The sequence below is a fragment of the Caretta caretta genome, chromosome 18, assembly GCF_965140235.1.
Source record: "Caretta caretta isolate rCarCar2 chromosome 18, rCarCar1.hap1, whole genome shotgun sequence".
Taxonomy (NCBI): domain Eukaryota; kingdom Metazoa; phylum Chordata; order Testudines; family Cheloniidae; genus Caretta; species Caretta caretta.
The window spans coordinates 12,126,074-12,151,466 of record NC_134223.1 but is presented as its reverse complement, the minus strand read 5'-3'; the positions used below and the strand labels follow the sequence as shown (position 1 = coordinate 12,151,466).

At 45.6% G+C, this 25,393-nt stretch overlaps 1 protein-coding gene across 1 annotated transcript; it reads right to left on the bottom strand.

Annotated features, from left to right (window-relative positions):
* Nucleotides 1-342: 342 nt before the first annotated feature.
* Nucleotides 343-21,234, bottom strand: MASP2 (MBL associated serine protease 2). Its single transcript, XM_048824956.2, has 10 exons — nt 21,019-21,234; nt 18,306-18,483; nt 17,194-17,325; nt 9,645-9,841; nt 8,926-9,073; nt 7,791-7,909; nt 6,472-6,550; nt 5,094-5,231; nt 4,283-4,357; nt 343-2,242 (listed from the first exon to the last, which is right to left on the bottom strand). The coding sequence occupies exons 1-10, from the start codon at nt 21,175-21,177 to the stop codon at nt 1,473-1,475; spliced, it is 1,995 nt and encodes a 664-aa protein (XP_048680913.1). The 5' UTR covers nt 21,178-21,234; the 3' UTR covers nt 343-1,472.
* Nucleotides 21,235-25,393: the final 4,159 nt, after the last annotated feature.

The window sequence follows — 25,393 nt, the reverse complement described above, 5'->3', positions numbered from 1 at the left end:
AATTTGTTTAAACTTGTTTAAATTGAGGATCTGGTATTAACAGGTTGGCAGCACTGGGTAATCTTTACTATGAATTTTATTCTCTCCTGACCCTCAAAGAAATTCCTGAAAGTTTTGTAGCCATTTTCAGACTTTATTGGTCATTTTCTCTAAATGCTTTTTATATTCTAATGTTTTAAGTGAGTTAATAAAAGGTATTTTTGTCACCACCTGTGAGCGTTGTCTTGTTCTTTTAACAATTTTCATTTCAAGTATGTATTACAATAACATGATTAAATAGACAAAAGATGATCGTAGAAACAACCAGTTTTTAATATAATTAGGGTATACTCTTCAGGCTCATTTAGCAATAAAAAATAAAAAAAATTACATTTTAGTATAAAAGGTTCTGAGCAAACTTTTTAGGGTAACCTGCTAAATCTTTTTTAATCTGACTAGTGGGAATGTACTGCTAAAACTGATGGGATGTTGACAGTTTCCTGGGCAGTACTGCTTTAAATATGAGTGAGTACTGAGACTGGACCACTACATGACTTATTAATTTATTAATTACATTTCAGTGATGACTGTAAATGATAAAACACCTTAGGAATCTTGGTTGTACTAACTCTCTACTCTGTCTGTTTTTGTAGAGGCAGATTATTATAATAAGATCCCTGCAATTATTATTAAGGGTGTTTACTCTGTTCTTAGTTACGTCTAAACTGGCTCTTAAGAATAGAGCAGAAACGTTCGGTCCATACTCTGCCATCGTCTTGCAGAGCTGTCCAGCTGAAGCTGTTGGGATTTTATCAGAGGCAGCAAGTGTCTCGAACTAGTCAACATTTTTGATTTTGACATTTGTATTCTAACTTGAGGAGGAATATTTATGGCTGTGCTAATATAACAAGTGCTAAACTTTCGCACCTGTCAACAAGTATGTTCTTCTATTAACTAGATTGGCATTACTATAGTTTCATTACATGTGTATTTTTTAAAAGGAATGGGATCCATGACATTAAGTGGACGATGAAGTGAGCTGTAGCTCACGAAAGCTCATGCTCAAATAAATTGGTTAGTCTCTAAGGTGCCACAAGTACTCCTTTTCTTTTTGCAAACTTAACACTAACTTTCAGATGGAAAGTATTTAACACCTAAGATTGAGTTTTCTGTAATCTGCTTTTTTTTAGTTTATTTACATGAACTAAACAAGGTGCTGCTACGTGCACAGTTTCCCTTGATCTTTTGAGCCTTCCACCTATCAACAGGTATGGAAAGCAACTTTAAAGTAAGATTTGAGTGTAAAACTAATTGATTAGGTTAGTTGGGCAGATATAACACCTGAAAGTATTAATTGACACAAACTGAAATCTATTAAATCAACTTTAAAAATATTACAAAACTGGAATCTGATCTGTTAAATGTCTTAATGTACCAAAAGGGAGAATGTTATTTTTACTCACTTTTCATTGTCACTGCACATAAGAGACTATTTAAGAATTTTTCAAAATGGTGTTTTCAATCCACGAAATGTAGTTAATCAGTTTCGTGTACACCCCATATTGGCCAGCAACCCCACAGTCTACGCCCCAGGACACAATACCACCAACAAACCATTTCTTAGTCAGGCTGTCTACGAAAGTTAATGGTCCCCCACTGTCACCCTGACAAGAATCTTTTCCCCCTTCTTCCTCCCCAGCACACAACATGTTTTCTGTTATTAGCAGAGATTTTCCACTTGGCAGCTTTGCAAATGCATCTTTACACTTTCTGTTGTCAATAACTACTAATTCAACATACAGTAGATGAGGGGAAAGCCTCCTTTTTTCAGTTCTTCCCCAGCCAGCTACAGTTCCCATATCATCTGTTTTCACATGGAATCTTTCTTCTTTTCTTGGCAAGCAAATGGGTGTAATATTTGAATTAATTGGGACTTTATGTTTCAGTTTAATCAGGGCAATGTCATTGTTAAAACTCATGCCATCACTGTAACCTTCGTGTACAAAAATTCCTTCTGCCCAGGCTTGTTGGTAGTGAGCTGAATTTTTGTCCAGAAATCCCATTTTGATTGTCAAAGTTGATGGGTCCATTTGATTGATGACTGCATGAGCAGCAGTTAAAACCCAATTGTCATACAAGAGGGCGCCACCGCCTAGGCTTCCATCTTCATTAATTAGCATAACTTGCCAGGGGAACTGTCCAGGCTTTGCCCTTTTCCCTCCAATTATACGTTCCAGGGTTGTCCTCGTTTGTATTCCACAAACTGATGGGAGAGAAGCACATGAAGTGATAAATATTTAGTAAAGATTTGGAGTATGACAACTGGTTACTAAGTCTGGCTCAGCTGAAGTCACCATGTGTAGACATTGCTTCTAACTAGTTAATCAATTTTGGAACAGTGAAATCATTTGCAAATGATTTTTAGTTCTCATCTGTGACCAGCCTGAAAACCTAGACAAGAGCACAGTTGCAAATTTAAGTTCGCAAATGGGTTGATGCTGTCAGATAATATTGATTTAGGGTGAGATATTCAGGGGGACTTGGGCTCCTAGCGCACTTAAGCACTTCTGAAAATCCCACCTTTAATTTCTTGCACTGTGAGCAGAATACATGTAGGGACCATGACTTGAAGAATCCTACTTTAAAAATAAAGAAAGAGGCTACATATAAAGTTTGGGCACAAGGAGAAGATGAGAAAGTTACTTACCTGTAACTGGAAGTTCTTTGAGATGTGTGGTCCCTATCTGTATTCCACTGTGGGTTATGCATGTGCCCAGAGTCAGAGAATTTGAAAGTAGTGTTGGTTTGGTCTGTGCATGTGCTCTGGCTCATCTTGTGCTTCTGACTGGGGTAATAAAGGACAGAGTGGGCCAACCACCTCTTTAGTTCCTTCTCCACTGCAAATCAGATAAGATCTGAAGCAGAGGGGAAGGAGTGTGGGTAGTGGATAGGGGGATCTCACATCTCTAAGAACTCCAGTTACAGGTAAGTAATTTCCTCCTCTTCAAGTGATGGTCGCTGTTGTATTCCACTGTGGGTGATTGACAAGTAGTACCTAAGGAGGAGGTAGGTGTGAGGATAAGGGCAGTAGGGTTGAATGGAGAACCTCCATCCCAAAGGATGCATCCGCAGCCGAGTCCTGTAGCAGGGTGTAATGCCTTGCAAATGTGGATGGAGCGCTATGTGGCTGCTTTACCGATATCTAGGAGGTCGCTAAAGGCTTCAACCTGGGCCGTGCAGCAGTGAGAAGGAGCTGAAGAGGTAGTATGTCTGCCCCACAATCTATTACCTTGGTTGGAAGTGGGAGGCGAGCCAGGGTGCGTGCACAGAGCAGTAAATGCTACTTTCAAATTCGCTGACTATGGGTGCATGGTACACATGTATAATCCACACTGGCATACAATGCTCTCTAAATACCAGCTAATTAGGCAATGTTGCAAAGTCAGTAATTTAATTGCCCAAACATTCAAAATCATGACATTCTGCAGTAAAACTACCTGACAATGGGCTTGTTTTCACTCAAGTCTTTCTGCTTTAGCCTGATACTCATGCAAACTGTACCTATGTTGACTATACAAACTAAGAAATTCTAATTTTATTGTGAAACTTTTTCCTGCCTCTGGTACCAGGCTCAAAGAGGCATCTGCTCTACTGTAAATTGGGTCAGACAGAATCAGGTATGAGCTTAAGAGGTCCTGAGAATCCACAGTTCCCACTGTCCTGATGGGACGTGAGAGGTGCTCAGCTTCAAGCCTCCATGTTAACAATGGTGGAAAATGCAGGAGAAGGACAAAAGAGGGATTCTTAAAAATGGGGACCACTGTAAAAGAATTAGTGACTAAAGGAACCCTAGCTAAACTCTGGATATTGTGAAAATTTAGACCCATCAATGTGTCTTTCTTTTATCTTTTACTGTAATTATATCATGTTCCCCATCCTGTTGAGTCTCGGATGACACCACTTCTACAGGTATGTCTATGCTGGATATGTCATATGTCAGCAGCATGTGGAGTACCTAAATGGGTAGCTCCACCAGCATGATTATAAATAGCAATATAGACGATGAGGCATGGGTTAGGTGAGAGAATCCAGGCATGCCTGAAGGGTACCCAACATGCTGCCAGATCCTTGTATAGAACGTAATGAGTAAGGACCAGGTACTAGTGTAATTTTTGGCAACGACACTATTTAAAGACCACTCATAAGAAAAATTATACTAAACAAAGCTGCACTTCTTATCCTGATATCAAGTTCTTGCTAATCTACATCAATTATAAACTCCTTGTATAAATTCATACATTACCTGGCTCACAGATTGGCAGAGTTTTTTCTCTCTTGGAGTTCTTCCAGTATCCATCAGCACCACACTGGTATCTACCTGCATGTCATAGAAAAGGCAAGAATGCACATGTTAAGTGGCCAGCATGTTTTTAAAGCTCTGCATCTACAGAACGTGGCTGTATCTGACTATATAAGTACAGAGGTTTTTCAATTCTCAGAGTTCAGGTCCTACTACCCTCTTAGATTTTGTGAATTCCTATGGGAAGGTGGCTCTGTGCATCATCCCTCTCTCTAACTGGGCTGTGAGATGTGGGTGGTCAGGGTCTTATGCAGCATAAGTATCCTACCTAAGCCTAAAGCCACCACTGCCACTTGTAAAGTGGCACCCTCAGATGTGACTTGAATGTAAATTCCACACCCTGAAGGGTAAGGGACATGTATGAAGTGTTAGGTATATTAATTAAATCCTCTGAAACGGATCTTTTGTAGCATTCCAGAGCCAGCCCTCACCCAAGGATCGTTTCTTAAATCAAAGAGATCAACATTAAACTAATCTTTCATATAATCTTTTAGGGCCACGTTCTACTGATCTGAATGAAGTATTGCCAGTACATGCTACAGCACCATCACGCATTCACCAGCTGCAGAGAAAAATACTGTCTTGAACCTCTCAGTCACAGTGACTGGCTGAATTTGTTGTGCTCCATGCCTGATTTCTAAATGTTCTTGCCTAATGCAGGGCCGGGACCTGGGAGGTGCTGAGCACTGATGTCAGGAGTTGCTTGTTCTCAGCGTCTGAGGATCAGGCTGTAAGGAATAAGATCTCCCCTTACCATTATTACTTGCTTTCATAGTGTAGAAGGTGCTCTCGCATTTGTACTGAATCTCAGCTTTGTAGGTGGTCACCTCTGGTCCTGTGATGTAAGTAATCGTGCCGTTGTCTATGTCTTCAGGTCGACCACAGTTAACAACTGAAAACAGTTCCGAAAGACAGAATTGTGAAAGGTTCTTCTAATTACCAACGTAAAAATGGGCTGCAACAGTCAAGCCAGGAGGGCAGGAGCTGATTCACTCCTACCCCTGTTGAGAGTGTGTCATGGAAGGAAGTTTGCTGTCTTCATGTCCTACTATATAGTGGCCATCGGAGACAGGAGATAATCTCTGTAGCTCTTTAGGATGCACTTTGAAAGCTGCTTAAAGGGAACTTTTTAAAACTAGAGAAGACATTTAAAAAGAATGGCCCTTTTCACTGTTTGTGCATCGACTCTTGAGTGACGCTCTACAGGGAGGGAACAGTGCAAGACTTGTTTTACCCAACTTTTTTCCTGGGGGTGGGGGAGGAGGTTGGATGGTGAATATGAGGGAAAGTCTGGGTCAAGTGGAATTATTGGACTATCTTCTGAAGAATAAATTATAATGCAACCAGACACACACATTTTTGTAAAATTAAAGTTAAAGGTAGCACTTTTGGGTTCTGGAAGCAGTTACACCCAGGGCCTTACAAGGAAACAAACCTGCATTCTAATCTAGACCAGTCTACTATCTACAGTATGTCGTTCATATTGGTAATTGTTATGACACAGCCCAGAAGGAAGTATGGATAAATCTAGAATTCTACATTTCTTATAAGGGAAGAGACTATGCCTAATAGTTCTTAGAGCAAGACACTGGGAAGTAGGACTTCAGGATTCTGTTCCCACCTGCTAGTGACTTGCTTGCTGAGCTATACCAAGTCCTTTTACCTCACTGTGTCTCCATTTACCCACCTACAAAATGGGTATGTCGCTACCTGCAGTACCACCTAGGTGTTGTGAGGATTTGAACTTACTTAACACAAAGTAGTTGTAATTTGTGAGGGGAGGTATTGAACAATTGGAATAGTTTTCCCTCTATGCTAATAGCTCTGATCAGTTTCTGGATACCTGTAGTATAGTTTCCAAGTAAATTAACTTCGTGTTGCTACCATCATTGCTTTTTAAAACATGCTTTTAAAGAATGGTGGAAAAAATCAAGGCAGCTTCCAATTTTTGAATATGAAATACATTTGAAATAATAAAAGGGGTGACTTTTACGCAACTAAAAAAAAACCCATCAAACCTATATTGCCTCCTACATCTTGGCACTTATGAAGGTAATTTTATATTCTGTGTTTGACAGAAGAATTGAGACATTGGTATACTGCAAAGTTGAAAACAATTAGTGTTGACTTACTGATGCACTTTGCAATTGGTTTGTTCCAGGAACCACTCTTTTGACATTCTGCTTTAAAAGACTTTAAAACCAGTTCATTCTGCAAGAGGAAAATAGGAAATGTATTTATTTCTCTAAAATTACTTACTTGGCTTCATTAATAATCATGATGTTGCTCACTGGGAGAATGCGTCAGTTAAATATAATGTATAGGGTTTTAGCTCACTGATATGGAATGAAAAATATGCATAAAACAGATTTATACAGGTTTGTGATGCGATTCTCAGATGTCCTACTTTGTTCTTAAAAGGTAGATATATCATTTTAGTGAGGGGAAAAGGTATTTCCTATACTGCACTCATCTTGGACACAAACATAACCTTTCTTACCACTATTTGATGGAATAAGTGAGGGTAACTTAACAGTTCTGGATATTTGTTTTGGAGTAGCAGTTCTACCCATTTATGCCTGCTGTGTGCTCCTAATGGTTAACAATGGAGACGGCTAAAGTAATATAAAAATATTCAAGTAAGAGCATGGTGTATCTTCTGGATTTTATCTGTTTTGCTACATGAACAGACCCTTTACTGCATCTCATTTTGATTATTCATTTAAACTCACACAACTCAGATGCATTTAGTTATCCTAGGTATGTACATGAACAGCAATGTCCTCAAACTGTCAAAAGCAGGATAGATTCTAGAATCTTAGTGAATGTGTAGAAAATGGAAAGACCATTAATGTGGAGCTAGTACACTTTTTGTATTGATCATGAAGATAAGCCTGTGTGAAACTAAATAATAAGAGCCAAATTGTGATCTCAGAAGCTTGCTCTGAGTGGGTGCTGTATTTGGAATATCTTCAGAAATTACCTCATAAACACTGAAGTTGAAATGCTATGGGACTGAATGTAAAATGTCTTCTAGTGCAGCAATAGAGAGCAAACATCTAGTTTTAAAAACTCCCTCTGCATAGATATAGTAACAATTTAAAGAATTTTTTAAAAAATCATTCTGTTCCATTAAGTCAACATGGTAAACATTTTTAAAGTTATTCTCTAGCTCCCAACTCAATTACAGACAAAACTGTAAGTGATGTCCAGAAAGCTTCTAAATCTGGACACTAAAACTTGTTTGGGAAAGGACAATTTCGGAAGGACCACAACTGCAAAAATAACTAATGCAAACTGTGTGTGTATAGTTGATGCACCCACAATTACACTAGGAGCAGTACAGACGTTAAATTACTTTGTACAGTGGCTAACTGGAGAGAAACACATTTAATTCCACAAATTAACCTCCCTAGGGAAACCAGAGAAGGAGAAGCTTTGGTTTACCTACTTCCAACAGCACATATCCAGTATCACAGGACAGAGTATAGTAGTCTTTCAGGATGTATTTTGCTTGCACTGGATTGATGTGACCATGGGGTGGTGCTTTAGGACTGGGGCATGGCAAAGCTGTAGCGGGATGGAAAACAAAACATTATCCTTCCTCCTAAGGCAGATTCTAATCTTTGTTTCTAAATCTGCTATTAGGAAACCAAATACCATGTTTTCCCCTCACAGCGTAACTAAGACCAAAAGGAAACATTTCATAGAGAAATTTGTAAATTTGCTGTGTTGTACTCATGACCAATGGCTGCAGTTAGCAACGCCGATTCTGGGTCACACAGGACTGACTAGTCTTCCCCAAGCTGGGAGTGAAGGGCGTCTCTGTAGCCTAGACACCAGTTCATAGTTCTACCAAGCTGGGTGCTTGTTTCTTAAAGCCAGAGCCAGGCCAGACAATTCTGACGCTAGACCCAAGGAGAATCTCACCCTGCGTTGTTGTTCTGGCTCTCCTCAAGGGGTTTTACATTGGTTAATGAAGCAAGTAAAAACTAAGTATGAAAGCAGTTTAGAAGGGTTTGCTTGCTGTGTATGCCTCCCTGGAATGAAGTCCTGGGAGTGCTCTGCAGCTGAAAATTAAGTAGGGAGAAGTGTCAGAGATGCACTGTGTGGTAGTGTAACAGAACAGTAGCAAACAGCAGTGCATCGGTTACTACTGTGCTGTACACCTTGGCCTTTTGGAACTTCACACGGATAGAAATTCTCCTGCTCCAAAAGCGCAAGCCCTTGCTACTTGAGCTGAAGGAGAATCACTGCTGAGTAGCATCGAGCCTATGAAGTGCAGTTGATTCCATCCAGTATAGAGAAGTGGTACACTTACACAATAACCAGGTTCATTACATGATCAAGCTCCTGATGCGGCAGGAAGTGCAGGTTAATTTGAAATGAGTAGCGTGGCAATATTGCTAGTGAAATGGATCTCACAGAAATACCCTTACTACTGATCCTAGTCAAAAAGGTGATAGACTGAGAATGTAGCAAGAATTAATATGAGCATAAAGAAATTTGGCTCTGGAATCAGCATCAGCAGCCCTGCCTCCTACAGAAGAGCTAGATTTACAAATGGCAAGAACAGAGCTACCCACCTGTTGTAGTGTATGAGATCTTCCAACCAGTGTGGTCTCCGGAGATATCGGTGGTGAAAGTAATATCCACAACATTGCTGCCTGTCTCAATTTTTGGAGGTATGTTCTGTCCACAGAATGGGCCATATTCCTTTTTGGGTGTTTTAATCTGAAACAGTGAGAAGAGTCAGACAACCGTGCTTTGCCCATTCCAGGATACTCAGATCATCTAAGGAGCATACAACTTGACTTCAATAGGACATGCAGGTGGGGACTGTGCAAACCTCTAGCTATGGCTCTCTTAGGGGATGATAAATTTTGTTAAATGTTCAATAGAAACAAAGCTATAGTTATTTTGATTGATAGCAAGTCATCAATAATGGCATATCGAGCATCTTTCATCAAAGCATCTCAAAGGGCTTTAGAAATATTATTAAGCCTTACAACATCCTCATGAGGTAGATATTATGTCTATTTCACAGGTAGGCAAGCTGTCACTACAAGAGGTTAAGTCACTTGCCCAAAATCACACAGTGAGTTAAGGGCAGAGCTTAGGATAGAAGCCGGGAATCTTGCTTCCCAATCATCTTATGAAAGTGTGTTGTTCTTGGTGACATTCCCAAACAAGAAAACCTTAAAGGGCAAGGGATAAAGGGTACGATTTGAGGAAGGTGCAGCAAGTGACGAAAGTAGGCTCAGCCACCAAGACTGTGATGAAAAAACAATGAGACTCAACAGACCTTAAGGGCGTCATAGGGACACACTGTTTCCATGTGACTTTCCACGTTAAAGGTTTCCACAAATTCCAGGATGATCATGAAGCCATCTTCCACCCGGATAGTGTAGCTGCAGGTGGAGAGTTTGGGATAAGGCTTGGGATAATTGGGACTGATGATCACTCCAGATCTCTTAGTAAAAGCATTGTTCTGACACTGAGCTAGAAGAAGAAAAACAAAAATGGTAACAGTGATAATTTCCCCTAGAGCTGCATCTCCTCGCATAGTAGGGATTGCAGAGCCTCTTCTACACTAGTCTCTCTTCTGGAGAATAACTTTCTAATAGTTGCTTAGGGCACAAGGGAAGCAAATTGTGTATGGGGGGGCAGAGGGGAGCCTTACAGGTGTCCCTAGTCTGGATTTGTCCCTGTTGCAAAAGTCACTAGATCTATCAGTGACTTTGGGGCATAGTTAGAGGCCTAGCACCATAAAGCAGTGCTGTCTCAGGAATGGTACCTTGACAAGGGCAGGGATTGAGTGGGAAGAAGAGGAGGAGCCAGAACCTTAATAGCCAGGGTGTTGCAGGTCAGAATTAAGAGGCAATGGTAGGGCTCTGTCGGTCCAGCAGTGGTTGGCTGGGAAATATTAGAATGTGACAGAGCTGGGATGCAGGCAGGAGTGAAATAGAGAATCTGTATGTCAGGTCTGTGATGCCCCAGCAACACTGTAAGCTGCTAAACACGTGGCTTTCCTACTGTAGCCAGACTCTGCATGGTTCTAGTCAAAGCTATCAGTCCCTCACTTCCAGAAACCTCACGATACATCTCATCCTTCTTCCTTTGCCAGAGATTTAAGATACTTTATTCTCTGGGCAAAACCAGCTGTGCCCCTTGAACTTGGAGCCCCAATGCTTCCTGCTGAAGAGAGACAGGGAGGAACAACCACAAGGCTCTCTGCTTGTTGATTGCTGCAAAGTGGTGCTTTGATTAGCTGGGTACCAAGGGTTTATGATGTGCTGCCAAGAGTCAGATGAGCAGCTTCCTTTAATTAATAGGGAATGATGGACCAGTTGCTAAATTTGGCATATTGTCCAGTCTATAGCAGCATTGGTAAAGCTAAATTAATTATAAAAGGGAAAACTGTTTAGCTTTTTAAACATATCCTTAGGCCCACAATCCTAATCCCTGACAACAAAAATGCCATCACAACCCCCACCCCCCCATTACTAAACACACTCAACAATCTAAAACAGAACTTTCCTATGGGTTGCCTGTCACGTTTTGTGTTGTCTAGTTAGAGGTAAAGCTTCTCAGGGTAGGGACTGTCTATTGTATGGCACCGAGCATGTTCGTGCCACTTAAATAATTCTCAGGTTTCCTATGGTAAAATTGTGGGCTCCTCTTATTTTGGAGAATGAAACCTATTCTCACCTGACCCTCAATTATACAACAATCCTGTCTGCTGATGCTCAGATTTACATTGTAAGCTTTTTGAGGCAGAGATCATATGTTTGTTATGTGTTTGAACAGTGCCTAGCATACTTTCGCTATCACAATACAAACAGTAACGCACTTTGGGCTCTGCTTATGTTTCTTGATAGAAACATAAGCAGAGCGGTAGTATCCTTCCAGAGCAAGCTGAAGTTTCAGAACCATAACTCTGACCAGCTCTTCTGGAGCAGCTCTGAGCAACTACATGAACCTATCCATTGCCATGGTACCTAAGCATCAGAGTGCATTGTATTTCAAACCCCTGAAGCAGCGACCTTGTCACCCAAACATCAGAGAACAACATACAGATGGTTAGGCTTTTCGCTTTAATACTAGGCCCCTCTGTCATGGAATCTGAACACACACTCAATTTTAAAGTCCTGGTCGAAGTGCTCGTCCCACCTGCAGAGTGCATTTGCTTTTGCCCTGCAGGAGTGAGAAAGTTTTTTGGTGCACTAAAGTGCCAGGAGTTTGGCAGCTGATTTTGACTCTGCTCTTCCAGGCTGCTGCTCACTTTGTTTCCTGTAGCTGGTGTAAAGGAATCAGCTGAGCTATGTTAGATGTTGACACCCATCTCTTCCTCCTACTCCACACGCCAGGAGAATAATTGGAAATTGCTTTCTTCTTTAAGTCACTGCCACATTTTTTCCCACTAAATGGATGGCCCTGTAATTCTATGGTCTGTGCCTCAATGTACTGAAGCCTTTGGTGAGTATTAGACAGAAAACTAGGGCCCCATTGTGCTATTAATCTTCTGTGATATGCCTTCCTGAGCCATTGATGGTGTTGCTTACAGTATTGATTCGGAGACTTTGAGTTCTTTGTTTTGCCCTTAAGAGCTTGGTGGAAAGTAGCATGACCACATCCTCACTTTCATCCATCACAGGGCCAGAACAAGAAGGAAGTCCAATTCAATACAAAACGTTAACTCCTTCCTGGTCACAAACAAGGTAGTGGAAAATTGCTTGCTCTCCAGAAACTTCATTTCCCTTGTATCACAAGAGGCTAAGCTAATCCTATCACCCTTATGAGTGGTCATAAAACAGGCGGGAGCCAAGGAGCAATACCCTTCTAGCCTAAAGAAAGAGATAGTGCATGTTCTCATTCCAAAGATCCAATACCTTACCTACACAAGCCTTCACCCATGCCTTGCATCTACTGTATGAATTAGGAATACCCCCGTGGAGGCAAAAGTGTGGGACAGGGCCATCTCTGTTAAATGACCTCTGTGCTAGGCTACCTGATCTTAGTTTCCATTTATTATACATGGGAAATTATATACTATATTAATTGTAATCATCATATATATTTATATTTAAAATACTGGGATTAGTTAGAGAAGAGAGTAAAGGGCAACATGATAGAGGAATCTAAGATAATGAATGTTACAGAAGTGGTCAGGTGGGTTCCCATATTTTGTGCATATCCATGGTATCCAAAGACTATTTACTTTCTCTGACAATACAAGAACAATGGGACGCTTACATGAAATTAAAGGCCAAGAAATTTAAAGTTTGATATAAGGAAATACTTTTAAAATGTTGCATATAATTACAGAATGGGTAATGGGGTGGATCACTTGATGATGACCTGTTCTGTTCATTCCCTCTGAGGCACCTGGCATTGACCACTGTCGGAAGACAGGATCCTGGGCTAGATGGACCATTTGTCTGACCCAGTATGGCCGTTCTTATGTTTCCTGTGGAACTTGCTGACACATGATGTTAATAAAACTAAGAGTTTAGTGGAATAAAAGCAGACTAGACAATTACAGTTACCCTAACTAGGATCAAAATGTCTAAGGGGAATCAACACAGGACATAAGGCAGCCACCAATTAGAGTTAGGAAGGAACAGCTCACAGAGGTGTATTTCAGAACTGTTGATTATGAGGGATTTATACCATTCTCTGAAGCATCTGGAACTGACCACTGTCAGAGACCAGGCACTGAACTACATGAACCATGGGTCTGATCCATTAAGGAAATTCCTGTGTTCCAGAATTGCCCCAAAAGTGTTAATCTCCTAACATAGCACATAGAGTTTGTGGAGAAGCTCTTTGGGGCAGGAACAGTCTATTTGTACTGTTCGTACAGCGCCTAGCACACCTGGCTCCTGGTTTGTGACTGGAATCCCTCAGTGCTGCCACAATACTAATAAGAAGAGGAAAGTGCAGACATCTCACTATTCAGAAAATGGGTCCTCAATCTTAACCTTGTCCTGGAGGACTAAGGAAGGGCAAAGATGGAGGCTAATTCATTCTTCATCGGCACTTAAACCTGGCTCCTTTGAGCCAAGAGTGCCCATTGAGACTCATTGTGGTTGGTGGTTTTGCAACAAGACAGTCTGGGGACATGTGAGCAGACACCAATAAACCCTCTTGATATGTAGCCACAAGCAGCAGCTAAAACCAGCTGACCAGACAGGAGCAGACACCTCATGCCAGACCAAGGGATTTGCAGCTTGAAGATGAAACACTTTAGGACCTGTTCTACTTTTCTATTCAATATCTCCTGGATGTGGCCATTGGGAGCTGCCTTTGAAAGGGCTATATTTTTACTTCGCAGATCTGCAAGTGAGAAACTCATAAACTAGCCAGCACAAAAAGAATCAAATGTTCAAACAGCTCTCAGCAGGAATGCAGAGCCTGGGTTTCTCAAACCAACCTTTACAGCTGCCCAGAGAGTGCTCAATTATACTTAGCCCATATTTTTATTCGAATCACAGTGAGCTGTTCACCAGAGACTTGAACTCTGAAAAATGAGCCCCTCTAAACTTGTGAGCTCAGTGCCACTGGCTCATTAGGTTTCTAACAAAAAGTGGGTCGTAAATTTGTGCCATTGAGCCACCAGAAAAATCTCAAGCTGCTATAAGCATGGAAGCCAACAGAAGTACTGCGAGCATGAAGCAGCCTTCAAGACAAGATCAAGTACATCAGGACAGAGCCTTCCTACCCATGAAAGAGCTAGTCAGGCTGAGATTGGCACTGTGATCTCTAGGTGTCTAGGTTTGACTACAGCCTTCATCACCAGAGTATCTAAGCGCTTCACACTCATGGTGTGTGTGTGTGGGGGGGGAGTTACCCTCACAACATCCTTGTGAGGTAGGGAAGTGGTGTTGTCCCCATTTTACAGATGGGAGACTGAGGCACAGCGTAGATTAAATGACTTGCCCAATGTCATACATGAAGTCTGTCATTAAGCCAGGACTGAGCCCAGGTCTTCCAAGCCTGCATCTGATGCTCTACCTATTAGACCATCCTTCCTCCCAGTCTTCCCTTGGAACAGGGATTTGGGGTATGCATGAACTGAGCATAGAAAAGCAGAGATTGGAGTAGAGAGACTGAGCTTCTGAGGCTTGTTTTAAGTGCCCCCTGCCCTTTTTTTAACTTCAGCAATGAAGAGGCTCCACGGCCTCATGAACTTGCTTAGTTTTTTTAATATAAAGCCTGGCTTTATCTTCAGGGGGATTTTCCTGGAGCTTCTCAGTTCCACTAGTGAATATCCCACTTGCAGCCAGAAAACAGGTCCTGGAACATGGCTAGTGAACTCCCCATTGAGGTTACCTAGCCAGCTCCTGTGTTACTTTGAAATAGAAGAGGGAGGCATGGATCAATGCTATGGGGACATTAGTGGAGACTGCACCACAGGAGTTAACCTGGCCAGCTACAGTGCCACTTATAAAGAAGGAACCAGGCACTGGATGGAGCCACTTATTTAAATCCACCTCTGTTTCCAGGATACTATCTTTGTCAGTGGCAGACAGAGGACACATGGCAGCATATGAGCTCAGCTGAGCTGCCTTGTGGCTACAATGGGCGCTCTGGATCTATCAGGCAAGAGATGGGACTTCCTTTCCACACTCAGCCGAAAGACACCGCTCCCCCAAAAGCTGGCTGCTTTGCTTACACTAATTGCCTTGTGCTGCCCTCTTCCCCCATTCCTTTGGCCACTCATCATACGCTAAGCTCGTAAATTCGCTGGGCCAGGGCCTATCTTCATTATTTTCTTTAGCAAAGCACCTGGAGCCCAGAGACTTTGCAGAGGGTTCACCAGATCGCACCATTAGAACAGGGTTGGGTTTCCAGTGGGAGATGTGGCTAAAGTCATAAAGTTTGGGTCCAGATCCCGATTTTTCCACAGTGTCAGCATGCTCAGAACTGGGGCTTCTGGCTTGTCTGAACACAGATACGAGGTTCTCTCTTGGAGTCTGAATAGATCGAACTTACCGAGTGTTCAAAGGGTTGGAGGGATTCAGGTCCTGTTCTAGTTTAAGCACTTTGATCAGTCAAGCAAGAAAAGCAATGGGCTTAAGACCAGAGGCAGTCCTATCTCTAGGTAGCTTTACTGCCAACAGCAGGGCTCTCTCTTATCAGCCTCTGCCTTATCTGCCTTCTCCCTTCCTCAGCAGTACATGGCAATGCAAAGAAATGAGGAGGAGGCTGCAGTTGACTTTAGGAACAGGAAAGGCCATTTTATTGTCTGCAGGAGGCAGGTCTGGAAGGAAGGAAACTGAGACATGCGCAAGTCACTAATCAAACAAACAAGCGGAGCTGGTGGCCCTGTGACATGCAGCTATGGGCAGGTCAGGAAGAAGGATGAGCCAACTCTTCCCAGCACATCTGTCTTGATCTCTGCCTATGCAAGGAGAAGCTTAATTATCTCACACTGGAAAATAAAGGAGAAAGAGAGTAAATAAGTAAGAGGGCAGCCAGTCGCAGCCTTCCCAGAGCGGGGCCAAAAACTCAAAGGGGCAGCTTCAGAAGTCAGCATCTTTCCAAACAGATCTTTGGAGTCTGAAGGATGGAATGAGCTCAGCGCTTGCCATCTTAAATCAAGATGGGAGATTTGCTTTAAAACAACAACAAACCCAGCCCCCCTGTTGTTACAAGTCCCAGTGATGGGAAGAGGAAAAGGGACTGGGGCAGCTGGCAGAAGTTCCCAAGGCACTAGAGATATGCCCGAGTCTTGGAGTCTGGCTCCCAAATCAGACCCAAACATCCCCCCAGTTTGTGTGTGTTTGCAATGGGCTGCACTGAAATGCTAGATCCAGAGACAGGCTCGAACTTCAGAGTTTAGATCTAAATCCATAGCAAAGTGGTGGAAAAGCTGGGCTTGCCATGTCATTCCACACCAGCCTCGGCCAAGTACAAAATGGCCCTGGTTCTCCCCAGGCACAGGAGCCAGCTCCTGGTCAGCGAAGCTGCATGTGGCAGGGAGGAATCTGGCGCCAGGAATCTACACGTTTTGCAGCAGGCAGAACCAAGCCCGAGGTGTTGATCGTTGCACTGATTCAGACAGACATTCACTCCTTATTGTCAGATCATAAACCTTCCTTCAGCAGCATGTGCAGAGCAGCAGAGACAGCCAGCAGCCCGGCTGTGTGCCTGCTAGGGGAGGGAGAGCTCTGGCTGGCCCCCTCACCTATTTCAGGGTGGGTTATTATGGCCGGTGTCAATAGCATGAGGACTCTCCTAGCCGTCAGGTAATAGCAGGGCTGTTCTCTGTCTGAACTGGGTATCCACTGTCACTCGGCAGCAGATTGTTCCTCCTCGAAGCAGCCCCGAGCTCAGATCCTGAAGCGCCAGAAGACTCAAAAGTATTATCCATCGCAGCACTCGGAAGGCAGGAGTGCTGGCCGGAGGGGCTGGGCTGGGAGCCCTGCAGACTGAAGGTCTCCGATATGAGCAGCCACGGGGCAGGCTTCCTTCCTCTAGCCAACATGCTGAAAACCTGGCCTGGAGGGATGATTTCTGGCAGCGACTGGAATGTTCTAACCTCCATGCCTACCCAAGCAGTGGCCTCTCTTCTGAGACTGCTGACACCAGGGCTGGTGAATGCCAGGGGTGGGATGCCTGACCTGCAGGAGCTAGACACTCTGCCATCAGCTGAGGAGTGCATGCACTGACTCATGCCCTGCCCCATCAGGGTGACTTCAGCTGGCCTGCAGGGGCCATAGGCCAGCTCTGAACTTGGCTGCAGCATGGATTGCTTACTGACCTGGTCGCCTAGAGGGGGAGAGGAACTCCTGTTCTAACGGGGTGGGGGCATCTGACCCTGCGCATGGGTAGAGGGGCAGACTCACCTACGCAGGTCCTCTTGTTTTCATGGAGGACGTAGCCAACCCTGCAGCTGCAGTAGAAGCCGCCCAAGTAATTATGACAGTGATGGTCACAAAGTGGTTCGTCGTCAATCAGCTGCTCACACTCATCAACATCTAGCGGGTTGAAACACAGCCCCATTAACTTGACTGCACTGGGTGGTGGGCTCTCGGAGCTCTGTGCAGGAATGTAATGGGAACTGGCGGGGAGGTGGGAACAGAGCAGGGACATGTTTTAGTAAATTGACTCTGTACCCTTTAACATGTGTCTGTGCCAGGCTGGTTTTCCTTAGTATTCTTTGTAAAACATAAAGGTGGGGCTTTCAGAGGAACCTAAGCTAGGCAGGGGTACAGTTCCCCCAGGAAGCGAACGGGCCTGGTGCTTCTGAATCACTCTGGAGCTTTTCAAACACACTTCTCCCCCCACTGCCTCCCCTTAGCTTGTACAGTTGGAAGATCCCCTGCTCTAGGCACCATATGAAACTCAAAGCCAAACACCCAGCACAATCTGACAGCTGGTGAAGGAGCATACAGGGGATTCCCCCTTCCCCAGACACCAGCTCTGCCTGGCCCGCTGTGACAGTGCCGTCTTGCACAGCGATTACTAACGCTGGCTTTGTATTCTGTTCTCACACAGATTCCTGTCGTACTCCATTGTCCTAGGAGGAATCTACCTCCTAACGCTTTGCTCTCCTCCAGCACTGTCCAATCCTTTACAGACGTTAATTAACCATCGCAGAAGCCCTGGATGGTAAATGGGAGTCGCCCCATTTTGTCCATGGGGGAAGAGCAGGTTCAGAGACAGGAAGTGACTTGCCCAAGGTCACACAATGAGACAGTGGCAGAGTTGGGGACAGATGTTCTGAGTTGTAGTCACCTACTCAAGTCATTACCCGTAATGAATACAGCTGATCCTAATCCATTCACTAGTAGCAGCAGGCAGAGTCTCCATCCACCTGAGAAGCACATCTGTCTCCTTCGGCCAGCCCCTGGTGCTAGCAGCCAGAGTCTGCGTGAGGCCAGGAGGGGAGCTGGCCCTAGCGTAGCTGGGTTGGTTTCTCTACCCCTTCCTCCTCAGTGAGGGGCCCATCTCTCACCTTCAGCTGAGTAGAAGGCCTCGAAGCCGGTGAACTGGTTCTCGTTGGAGTAGTCGGATCGGAAAGTCACAGTGAGGGTGTTGTCGATGGAGTGGTACGTCCTGTTGCCTGGAGCCTCCTCAGTGTCTGTGCTCTCATGTCCACACAGTGTGGCCACCGGCTTCCCACCGGAGCTGATCTGTGCAGGGGATGGAGGAGTTAGTCACGTCTACACTCAGCTGCAGCCTCTATTTCCACGCCTGCCCCCCACCCAGTATATGGAGCCCAATCCTGCAACCCTGAAATCAGGGGGACCAGGAGTAGGTCCTTGTGCAGGGCCACACCCAGTTCCCTCCCTAACCATGGTATGCCCCATTGCCAGCTCCATATAACTATCACCACCCTGCCTGCTTCCAGCTTTCCTTGATTCTCCCCCACCCCCGCCCGCCACCTTTCAGCTGTGGCATCTCCCCCTCTGCAGCCTCTGGGCACCCCTCTGGAGCATGACCAAGCAGGAATAGAGGGACTGGAGATAGCTGGAGAGGCAAGAAAAGGAAGGAAGAACCAAGACAGGCACTAGCAAGAGCAGCTTTAACTTGTAGCCAGGATTCCACAGAACCCTGAATGAATCAGCGCATCTGTCATGTGCCCTAGCCACGTGCTCTCCACTCTGCTGGCAGAGCTGAGTCTGAAGGTCCCCTGCTCCTGGCAGACTTTCCACCACCAGGAAGTTTGTCCCCCAGTGGGACAATCAGGGGGTTTAGAGATTACAGCATTCTCAGGGGTACATTTGTGATGAAGACCATCCTTCTGGATTCGGTTATACAATTGCGGCTGTCATTTTACACAGTGGACAGCAATTTCCCCATGCCTTGACTTGCCCCCCATTCTCCTCCCCTTCCCTAAATCCTTGGCTGTAAAGCTCATTTCCTGAACCCTCCCTTCCCTCCAACACACACAAAGCCCCAAGGCCAGCTTGGGCCACCAGCCCGGGGTTTTGTTTGCTGTGGGTTTTGTTCCTGTTTGCTTTCCCCTTTGATCCTATGAGGGAGCAATCCACTGGGCTATGGCCAGTCACAGGCGAAAGGAGGTATTAATGTTAAACGCAGGTTAAAACACACACAGCTTTGAATTTACAGTAAAGCCCGCTAAGCTGGGTCTCTCCATTTCCACATTCTCTCTGATGCAATGTTCCTTGGTGGGAAACATCCACTGGATTCCCCAAGTATCCCAGTCCCCTAGCCCCATGTCCCCGAAAGTTTTGGATGTCATTACTAGGCCATTTTTGATAAACAGGATTTGTGCTGCCCCTGGGGATGGAGGGGGATGAGAGCTCATGCACACAAGTTCTAGCAGCGGGTAAGAGGCTAAGCAGTCTGACCGACAGGGTACAGCCTCAGAGGAAGACGTGGTGAAAAGCACTATGGCCTTAGAGGAACATGAACATCTCGTCCGAGTAACTCAGGGATTAAGATTTTACTTAAAATGCTTGATCTGGTTCTACTGAGGTTAAAACAATGATTGCCAGTGTGAGCACACCACCTGCCTCCTGCATGTCTCCTGTGGATACGGCTCCCCCAACCACAAACTGACCTTCGAGTATGCCCCTACCGATATCAGTATGAACACATGGCTGGACAGCTGGTGTGCTGAGTTTGCTGCCTTGTGCTGCCCTCTTCCCCCATTCCTCTGGCCACTCATCATACGCTAAGCTTGTAAATTCTCTGGGGCAAGGCCTATCTTTTTATTAGATGTATGTACAGCGCCTAGCACAACAGGCCCTGATCCGGATATCAGCAGCGTCTCCTTTCAGGCTTTTTCACACTTCCCCCAAATAGTCCATTGGCCACTTCCTTTTCGCAAGCTCTTCACCACTATATATGAACATCCTGATGCTGCTGCTTGGGCTGTGTCTCACTTTTGACCCAGGTCCCATCAGCACAGCTCTCATGAGATACAAGTATTTTGTAGAGCCGGTCAAAAAACTTCAGACAGGACAGAAAATGTTGATTCAAGAAAATTGAAACGTTTCCTGGGACTGTATCACTTTGTCACAGTTTTTGGTGAAAAATTACTGAATGGCTTCATTTTAATAAGATTGAAGTGTTTTGCTTCTAGGATATTGTATGATGATAGATAAAAGTCTGAGATTATAATTTATAATATAATAGGAGAAGCTTGTTTCAGTATTTCCAAAATGGAATTGGAGCACTATTATTTTGTGAGAAATTCTGACCTCTTGTTTCCATGTGGGATGAAAGAAAATTTCAACAAGTCCGATCTGTCCAGGGAACAGAACTTCAGCATTTCCACCAGCTCTAGTTTTCTTCCAACGATGCTTCCTGATCCTGTGGGCCGATGTGAATGCATCACTTGCAAATCAGCTGACCCAAACATTACAAGGAAATCTGACCATAAGAGAAACTGGTTCCTTGAAACCTGCGACCCCAGCTGGAGCTGGTTGTGCCATATATCGGTATACACATTTCATTCTGAGTGCGGAAGGGGATATGCAGCTCCAGGAGACACAGACAGTATAAAGCAAATTACCCAGAGTAATACATGTGTCTCTACAGAAGTGCACATGCCATGCCATATTGTAAGTACAAACATACACCTCTCATAGGTTTCATATACAGCCAGCCATCAACGTGCACAGACGCAAAGTTCTATATTAATACATACGCCTCATGCATGACCATGGACACCCTCTTTGTACCGAGGCTCAGCGTACCTTCACATAATCGTATTCACACAGGTAGGACAGCTCCATGTTAAAGTGGGTGAAGTAGATCCGGATGGCGTATCCCTTGGGGACGCTGATATTCCAGCTTCTCTGCTTGTTGTTGGGGTAGACGTTTGGGAAATCTGGGGATGTGATCCTCCCATACATTTTCTGCAGCTGGATGTTGCTACCCACTCCATGGCAAAGGGCTGCCAAGAGGAGGTACAGCCTGCCCCAAATGGAACACAGACAGTAACCAGGGGGGTGAACGTTAGCTCAGAGATCACGTTCGCTACACACCGAGGGCACTAGGACATGAGTCAAGATCTCTGCACCTGATGCTCCTCTCCTCTGTAAATGCCCTGGGAGTCAAATGAGTGCTGCTGACATAAGACCCAGGAGAGGAGATGGGCTGCATCTCCTTACATAAAAACAGGACAAAGAGCTAGAGAACCCAGGCTACCTGAGAAGAGCCTCCTTGACCGGACTCACCTCATCCTTCCACTGTCGGAGCCCGCAGCAGCTTCTCCTGGTGCGCTTGCCTCTGAGGGCGAGTTTGCTTTGCTATGTTTGTCTGGCTCTTGAACTCTGATGTTTATCTCCCTTTCCCCCCTCAACTGGCTGAGTTCTGGGAACAGTGGTTACAGCAGAGCGGGCCCGAGCTCAATGTACAGGACCTGAGTCAACCCTGGCTCAAAGTACAAAGAGGAGCTGAAAGTGCACCTGGATTCCAAATATTTCAGCCCCCACCTCTCTGGAGGGATGAGCAATGGGCCTGGCATTTGTGCTGAGAAGCCGGGGAAGGGGAGAGGATGCATGGGGGCAGGTATAGGGTAGTTCAAGATTGTGTGTGCTAGGGCGTGGTCAGGGTGTTTGGGAACATCATCCCCCTATTGCCAGCTCTTCGGTTACTATTACCCAATAAGTACATTACTCGAACCCTGGTCTCTTTCACAGCCTGATCCCACAGAGCCAAGAAGGAACCGCATGGGAACCCAGGTCTCTTTGCTGATCCATTTTACCAGCATCTCTGACGGAGGACGATCACAGAACACTTTAGGGCACTAGCCGTACAGAACGCTGCAACCAGACAGGAGGTGCTGAGGTACTACGGTGATGAGGGCTATTTGACTACTGGGGGTACACACACCTATGGCTGGGGATTTGTTAATGGGGCACAGAGCCTTTAAGCTCCCAGCTGCTGGTTCTAATCCAGCCCAAATCTGTTGTTCTGTGCCTTATGTGCACATCCAGCCTTTGCCATTTTACCTCCATGCTGGAGCTGGGTTAAGAATCCAGCTGCCCCATGCAGCGTGCCATACCAAGCAGCAAAGGGAGAGGGGGAGTAAGAGGAAAGATGGAGAGTTGGCCATGAAGAGCGATGCAGGGAGGCAGTAGCTGCATGGGAGAAGCTCCCCCCCACCAGCACACAGATGCAGAAAGCCAGGCTGAGGGAAGTGGTGTGGTGGGGAAGGGGCATAGCAGGAGAGTAGAGGGAGTTTCTCTTTGTCCAGCATTTATCACCAGCGTCCTGGGAAATAGCGTAGAGGAGAGAGCTCCAAATGGGACCCTGCAGTGACCAGCAGCTTGGGATCCTCTCTTTTCAGACCACAGATGGCACAGGCAGGGCCAGTTCCTGCTCACCCGTAGCACCAGCCAAGGCACAGATTCCCACACACTTTACAAGCACTACGCATTCAGCTACACAACAGCCTGCTGATGCTGGGGGGAAATCCCAGTCCATGTATAACACGGTCTCCACTGAACCAAACGGGTGATGTCTGTCTGCTATGGTGCAAGTCAGCATGGCTCTGTCAGTGTCTCGCCAGCTGAGGATCTGGCTCATAGGTCAGATCCTCATTCCCCTTGAAGTCAATGGCAAGACTCATACTAAAAAAAGAAAAGGAGGACTTGTGGCACCTTAGAGACTAACAAATTTATTTGTCTCTAAGGTGCCACAAGTCCTCCTTTTCTTTTTGCGGATACAGACTAACACGGCTGCTACTCTGAAAGACTCATACTGAAGTCCCCGGGACAAGGATTTGGGCCATTAACTCCCAACACAGGGCCAGATTCTGGAGCTATTCAGGCTGTACTGGAGATCAGAATTGGGGCCCTCCTTATATTTTGTTAGATTTTTTTTTTAAGTCAAAGATTTTCTAGAAACATCCCTACCCCAGCTCCCCTGCATACAGGCCACAGCAGACAAGCATCAAAGAGGAGCAAGCGAGCTCCATATAGATTGCATAGGTGCCGTCTCTCTCCCGCACCCATCACCCAGAAGGGAAGGAGACAAGGGAAGCTGACTTGCAATGAGAACCACAGGCTCCTGTGTGGTGTGTGAAGAGGAGTTGTGCCAGGACATCCTGCTACCCTTTTACCACACCCCGTGCTCCTTCTCCCAGGGGTCTGCTCCTCCAGCCATCAAAGCTGCCAGTCACCTGCAGCCTACGTGGGCATTTTCCACCAAATAAAACCAAAGCCAGGGAGGGACCCCTACCAAACCACAACCAGAAAACACCATTTCACAGAGGGGAAGAGGCAGTCCGTGCAACAGCAGCAGTAAATGAGGTTAATGGCAAGACCACACAGGAGCTAGAGAGGTCTAGATGCTTTCTGGGCTCTCTGATTGGTAAACAGCCCCCACTGAGCCCTCACAGGTCATGGACTTTACACAGGCCACAGACAGAAAACTTTGGGAAATCAATAAGTGTCAAGCTGAATGCTGGCTGTTTGCTCGGCAATGTCACCACTTGTGATTTCAGCTATGTTTGTGTCCAGGTACTGACATGGGTGCTGAGTGTGTGCGTGTACCTACAGTCGTCAGGCTACTGTCCATGCAGTGAGAGTGAGTGTGTGCATCTACATACACATACAGTGATCAGGCAATTGTTTGTACATATCTGAATTAAGCAATCGGATCCCAGAGTGCAAATCTGTTTTGGTTAACTTCCATGTCCCACGGCCAATATTTCTCCTATCCTGCAGTGTGCCCTCTCTGTGATTGGACATGAATTCTTCTATCGTCATCCAACTCCAAACTGTCTCCCTGCAACAGCAGGCTGCTCTTTTCCTTCGCATGACCAGAGCGCCTTAGAGCCTCAGTCACAGACCGAAACCCCATTGTGCGAGGCACTGCACAAACACAAAACACAACAACAGTCCCTGCTCTTGCGCGTTTTAGCGGCATTGGGTTCCAAGCTGCAGGGGTCAGTCCCAGAATGAAAGTATCAGCTCTAAGATGGTTCTGAAATGTCTCCAGTGTATTGAGAGTCTGACCAAGCTCTTCCATCCCTGTCAGCCCCAGGTCCTCCTGTCTGATGCTTGGATTCTAACCAGTCACAGGGCCCTCAGAATGGCTGTGCATCAGAACATGGAAGCTGACCTGGCAAGAGACCAGGGAAGGTGTTGAATTCTTGGTGCAAATACTAGGCTCCCACCTCCATGGCCTTTGGAGAAGTCAGGCTGCTAGCCAGAGCTGGGGAAAACCTTTTAGAACTAAGTGCCTGGGATGAAATCCTGACCCACTGTTTTGCCTGTTTCCTTGCAAAGAGCCCTTCTCATTTCAGCATGTCTTGTGGCATCAGCCAGCCATTTGCAGCCCTAGTTTAACAGCATCATGCTGAGTAACCGCAGGCCCTACAAAATGACTCCTAACACCCATCCTCCTTCTCCACCCAGCCCCAAGCAAGCCTGAAGGCTGGGCGCACCCACCCCCTGTCCCTGTGAGAAGCAGCTATTTGCCAGTTGCCTAATTACTGACCCACTTTAGGAAGGTTTGGGTTATTCTACGTGACAGGAGCCCATTGTGAATTCTGCACAGCTGTCTCCCCACTCCCAGCCCCATCCACGCTTGAGGGACTGAGGTAGCCCAGACGGAAGAAGTCACTTTCAAGAGGAAAGTGTGTGTGAAAGCCAAGGTTCAGGGAAGGGGCTCTGCCTTCAAATCCATTTGCACAGCAGCAGAGACATGGTGTGATGTGAGAATGCCTGGGAGACCCCATGTGGGGACTGCAGCAGTCCATCATCTTCCCCAGATCCCTCCAGTGCTTGTTTTCCTGCTCCCCCTACCTCCCACTGCAGCGTGGCCTGTCAAGAAAAGGTCTCCAGCAGCTTGGATAGAGGCAGCTGAGCCATGCCCATCAATAAGTCAGTGCGAGCAGAGCTGTTCAGTGGGGGCCCAGCTAACATGGCTTGCCAGCTGGGACGTCTACCAGCCACAGGCCCCATCTGGAGTATCCCGGGAAGGCCAGGAAGCAGGGCGTGGGAGGAAGGTGGTGCTGGAGAGCAGAGACCAAGGCTGTACTGGAGGGAAGCGAGTGGGGGATGCATGGGAGACACGGGCTGTAGGTTTGACTTGCTGAGGTCTGTTTGTTCCCTAAGC